We start from the raw sequence: 6,000 nt of genomic DNA on the forward strand, positions 1-6,000 counted from the left end.
CAGACACCAAGCTGGATGGTTTCCTTTTAGGCAAGAAGGAGGTCAGCAACAGGCTCCCAACAATAATGCCGAAGTCAACAATGATGTGCAGAATGCAAACAATCTAGAACTTGAAGAAATGGTATGCTAATGAGGTTTTCATATACTTTAAATATAGATGTTTCTTCAGCACTGTATGAGATCAACATAATAAAAGACTCTTGGGGTATTCCATAGTATTGAAGGAAAGTTAACATGTAAATGTGTGGTTTCATCTAGGAGAACTTATAATACTGTCAGTCATATATTAGAATTAAGTGGAAAGAACTAATATCATTCTTCCCAAAAATAGTCTAAAAAGAAAATTATGCACACAGTGAGAATTTATTATATTAAACTGGCAGTTATCCCTTTGAACTTGAACGAGGAATTTATCAATTTTGGATTTAATGAAGATTTCTAATGACCATGAAGTTCCACTTCCTTATTATATGCTCATATTCCTCCTTTGGGAAGAATTTAGCTCTCTCCTTTTCTGTCATGAGTTAATGGTAGCTGTTCAGATCACTTAGGAACATGTTTCTTCTTTTGTTTGAAAGGAGCGTCTTATGGATGATGGGCTTGAAGATGAGAGTGGAGAAGATGCAGGTGAAGATGCCAGTGCAATTCAAAGGCCTGGATTAATGGCATCAGCTTGGTCTTTTATCACCACCTTCTTTACTTCACTAATACCAGAGGGGCCTCCCCAGGTTGCCAATTAGACCTGAAAAACTGTGCCAGTTGCAAAGGAGGGTCTGAATTTAGGAAAGTGTTCTAAATAACAGTGCAATTTCAAAAAAATTTATTACTTTCTTTTCATCATCATGTATAGAGGTGTTTTTTTTTCTTTAAGCTTCTCATGCATATGAATATTTTAAGCACAAATGGACTACTAAATGTGTGATTTTTTTTAAAGATCTTAACAGAACATAGCATAATATTGGTCTTCCAGGTTTTATTAATTTCAATTATGTATATTATACCAAGACAGACCTGTTTGTGTGTCTTCTTTAAAGAGCTGCTTCACATATAAATGTCTAGCTAATATCTCAGCCCTTCAATGTATAATTTGAATACATATATCTATTTTCTGTGAATTATCCTGAAAGTTTTAAACAGAATGACCTCATAGTTTTTAACAAAGAATATTATTTACCTAAAATGTGCTAGTAGCATCTTGCCCAGCCATAAAGCAATAAACTTCTCAATAATCTTAATTTTGACATTTGAATAAATGGAAACTTTCTATTTTAAGGGCATATCCTATCGATTGGAATTAGTACCTTAAAAAAAAAAGGCAGCTCTTCAATGGAATTAATAGTGATATAAAATGTTTGATATAGGCAGTACTTTTATAAAATAAGATTCTGGAAATTGCTCCCTGTAATTTTTTAAAATAAAAGGTCAATTATGGTAAACTGTCTTATGGGCTATTTATTCAAACTCTTCCATAATGTACCCATTACATGCAAAAATCTATGTAAATTTCAGTAATTTTTTGGGTTGCTAAAGTCTTCAAGGTCATTTTCACCTCTTTCCATTCCAGATGGATATCTTCTAGTTCTCAGGTAGTCTGAAACCTTATTAGTTTATTTAAAAATCCCTGTGAAAGTTAATTCAGTATTTCTTAAGAAAGGAGTAAGTCTCTTATAGGGTAGCTTAAAATTGAATAAATGAGGATAGGAGAGCTTACTATGGAAGAACTTTTATCTCACATGATATGTATTTTAAAGTAATATATGGTACTGGTACAGTAATATATGATTAGATAATGGAACAAAATATAAAATTAAGAAGACTCCATGAATTATTCTCTAAGTTTTTTACTTCCAGTGTTAAAGGTGACATTTCAAGGGTAACTGGTTAACCCTTTGAAAAGTAAAATTAGGTTTCTGTTTATAGATGTCAGTCAAAACATCATGATTGAATACGAGCAGTTCAACCATGAAATTACTAATAAAAAATATAGATGAATACTTATATAATATTGGGAGGAGAAAATACCTTTATGGCAGAATCCCTAAAAGAAAAGGTTGCTTATGTATATAATGTTTTGACATATAATTAAAAGGCAAACAGTTAGGAAAAAAATATTAAAAAGGTAATAAGCAAGTCTTAAATTTAGCTTAAAAAAAAGACAAAATCCCAGTAGGAAATGGGCAAGGGCAATCTCTTAGCTTGGGCTGCTATGCTAAATTACTGCAGGCTGGGGGCTTAAACAACAAGCATTCATTTTCCACAGTTCTGGAGGCTGAGAAATCCGAGACCAAGGTGCTGGCAGATTTAGTATCTGGTGAAGGCCTTCTTCCTGGCTTGTAGATGGCTGTCTTCATGTGTCCTTCATGGCAGAGAGTCGAAGCAAGCTCTCTGCTGTCTCTTTTTACAAGGGCTCCAGCTCTGTTCACGAAGGGTCTGCCCTCATGCCCTAATTATCTCCCAAAGCTTCACCTCCTAATTGGGGGGTTAGGATTTCAACATATGAATTTCGGGGGGACACAAGCGTTAAGTCCATAACAGGTACGAACATGGGCAATAAACGTGAAAAAAAATGTAATGTGGACAAGTTAAAACTAACAAATTGCTAAGATAATAATATTCAGTGTTGGTGAAGGTACAGAGGAATGTAAAATACTACATATCCTTTCCAGCAAGTATCAGATTTTCAAAATGTGCACATAATTGCTGTTATCCTGTTGGTCGTAAAATAAAATCAGACTCCTAAAAATGGCTTTACGACATCCTGAAAGGTTGAGTCCTTGCAACCTCTCAATCTGTGTTTTTCCTTAATACCTCTGTTCTAGCCAGGCTGGCTTTCCAATTCCGGCACTCTCCTTCCAGCCCCAGGACATTTAAAATGACAGTTCTTTTTGTTTGGAACACAGTCCCGTCCTTCTTTGCCTTGTTACTACTTACTAATCATCAGCTCTCAGCTAATGGCCTTTGCACTTAGCACCGTTGGTAGTTTACATTTATTTCCTTATTTGTCCTACAAAACATGAGAGCTATAAGGTTGGGGAGTGAATTTATGCTCATTAGTGTGTCCCCCATACCAGAAGAGTACCCAGGAGTTAGTTCAGTACTGCATGAGGGATTGAAAATATACACACCCTTTGAATCAGAAAAGGTTTGGAAGGGTATCATGCATGTGTGATTCAGCTTTTAAGATTTTCTTTTTTTTAAAATAAATTTATTTTTATTTATTTATTTTTGGCTGTATTGGGTCTGTTGCCGCGCGCAGGCTTTCTCTAGTTGTGGCGACCAGGGGCTGCTCTTCGTTGCGGTGTGCAGGCTTCTCATTGCGGTGGCTTCTTTTGTTGTGGAGCATGGGCACTAGGTGTGCAGGTTTCAGTAGTTGTGGCTCGCGGGCCTTAGAGCGCAGGCTCAGTAGTTGTGGTACACTGACTTAGTTGCTCTGTGGTATGTGGGGTCTTCCCAAACCAGGGCTTGAACCCATGTCCCCTGCACTGGCAGGCAGATTCTTAACCACTGCACCACCAGGGAAGCCCACCTTTTAAGATTTTCACTGCATTGTTTATAATAGGACTGACAGATGTTCAACAGGGTGAGCTATGGTACATTTGTACATTTGTACACTGTTTGGGTCCATAGTTAGGGATGGCTTGTTTCAGGGCTGATGCAATCATTGCATCCAGAGGGAGGGTCTGGATTTTAACCTGGGAACTAAATAAATAAACTGTCAAAGCTGGAAGAAGTGTTCCATAGGTCACATGCTAAAATAGAGCAGGCGAGTAGAGTAAGAATCCAAAGATAATTATGAGATTGATCAGTCTCTTTTCTTCTGTTGGGAGTTGGACAGGGGAGAATTGGAGCCACAGAATTCATAGAGGGGAGCATTATTGTGGGAGACACCCATCTGAAGGAAATGAGCAGGTCTCTGCATCCTAATTGTAGGTTGGAGCCTAAGGAAAACGATGCTGGTCATAGACTCCCCCTCTGAAGGGCTGTGGCTAAAGGTTCTAAGAATAGTGGAATGTGTTACTCAATTTTAATTATTTTCCCTACATTGTTAATTCCCTCATGTTAGTCTTACTTTCAGTAAGTCTTTGTCAGAAACTACAGCCCAGTGTCAGCTGTGTTTTAGATGTTAAGGGAGGAGCTGTGTCCACTCTGGGGCCAGATGGTTCCTAGAGGGCAGTGGTAGCTTGGAGATGGTTTCCAGATGGCAAAAGAGCAGCACAGAAGCCCAGACACTGGTCTCTAGGCTAAATGGTGACTAGCAACAACCAGGATGGGATATAAATACTTCCCAGGACTTTTCCCATTTCTTACACATCACAATAAAGACTAGACTTTCTACAGTCAAGCAGTATGGGTGAGAGGGTTGGATTTTGTTAGCTGGGTAAAAGGAAGGAGTGATCTGAGGGCTGAAGAATTGGAGATATTTTCACTATAGTTTGATGCTACCACCCATCATTATTCTAACTAGTTTCTCTGGCTCTGGCTCATCATCACTTGAAATTTGGCTTTTCAAATTAAGGGAGAAGAGGCCATATTTGGAGTCTCATTATTTTGGGAGCCCCATGGCAGTTTTTACTTCACTGAGAAAAGACTGAGGTGTGCTGATTTGTATGTCAGCTTTCTACAAGTCTGGTGTAAATCAGACCTTAAGGCCTGTTGTATCTGGAATTGTGTTGATGCATCTGCAAAACTCCACCAGGTTCTGGAATGTGGTATTCCCAGCTACCAATCTTTCCTGGGAGCCCCAATGTGACTCACCTCCCCATGTGGCATCACACGCTCTCACTGCAACCTGGGAAACTGGCTGCACGGTGGGTACAAAGCATGTTTACTGTATTTTATATCTTACACATAAACAATATTTTGGATGTTTCAGTATTTAGACATTTAAAAATACTTAATTTTTTTTTAATTTAAAAAATTGTGGGGACTTCCCTGGTGGTGCAGTGGTTAAGAATCCACCTGCCAATGCAGGGGACACGGGTTTGAGCCCTGGTCCAGGAAGATCCCACATGCCATGGAGCAACTAAGCCCATGTGCCACAACTACTGAAGCCTGCGCACCTAGAGCCCGTGCTCTGCAACAACAGAAGCCACCACAATGAGAAGCCCGCGCACCGCAACAAACAGTAGCCCCCACTCGCCGCAGATAGAGAAAGCCCGTGAGAAGCAATGAAGACCCAACACAGCCATAAATAAATAAATAAATTTATAAAAAAAAGAATTGTGGTAAGAATGTTTAAAATGAGGTCCACTCTCAATAGATTTTTAAAGTGTATAATAACAGTAGCATTTAAAAACATTTAAATATTTAAAAATGAGGAATAAATGATGATGCTTCTTAAACGTAAGTGTTGTGGAGCAATGCAAGCCTTTTTTATTAAAACACTATAGAATCTTTTAAATAAAGGTTTTTCTTACAAAGAGAGCCCAGAATAATTAGGGTTTCTGGAGCTTCTCTACTGTCCAGGAGTCTTAGTAAGTAGATAGAAAGCTTTTCCCAGCACAATGAGGTCTCAGCCCTAATAGGGGGAGGGCCGCAAAAGATCTGACTCCTTCCAGAGCAAATCTTGGTGGTTACTGTCTCGCATCACACTTGGGGGATAAGCCTTGGAGGCCCCAGTCTAGGATGTCAGTTTCATGAGTCTTCTTGCCAAAGCTTACTTCCTTGATCCTGCTGCTAAATTCTAACTCTCTTACTCCAGCTAATCTACTTTCCAAAATGAACATACTGATGCCTGCATAAACTATTTCATGTGGTACAGTAAGCCATTCCACTCAGGTATTCCAAAGCCATAGGAAAGTTGGAAAAATTAAGATCTGTATAGGGTCTTTACCAGTTACCACTCCTCACGGAGGGTGCGTAGGAGAGAGGCTGCCATTATGTGTTAATTTATATAATTAACAATAAAAACAATCATAATGCTTTAAAAATTGTTATTACTAACATATGAACATTAGTTATATTCCTGGCTCTGTGCTGAATACTATACCTGCATTTAAA

General features: G+C 38.5%; 1 protein-coding gene across 6 annotated transcripts in view; it reads left to right on the forward strand.

Annotated features, from left to right (window-relative positions):
- Positions 1 to 1,436, forward strand: part of HERPUD2 (HERPUD family member 2) — a 42,158-nt gene extending 40,722 nt beyond the window's left edge. For all 6 annotated transcript variants that reach the window (XM_027102197.1, XM_027102196.1, XM_027102198.1 and 3 more), the window contains 2 exons: positions 4 to 121; positions 579 to 1,436. In XM_027102197.1, coding sequence (XP_026957998.1) covers positions 4 to 121; positions 579 to 740 — 280 coding nt within the window. In that variant the 3' untranslated portion in view covers positions 741 to 1,436. The remainder of the gene's footprint in view (positions 1 to 3; positions 122 to 578) is intronic.
- Positions 1,437 to 6,000: the final 4,564 nt, after the last annotated feature.

This window comes from Aethalodelphis obliquidens, unplaced genomic scaffold (assembly GCF_003676395.1).
Source record: "Aethalodelphis obliquidens isolate GAN/ISIS:26980383/991018 unplaced genomic scaffold, ASM367639v1 scaffold5, whole genome shotgun sequence".
Taxonomy (NCBI): domain Eukaryota; kingdom Metazoa; phylum Chordata; class Mammalia; order Artiodactyla; family Delphinidae; genus Aethalodelphis; species Aethalodelphis obliquidens.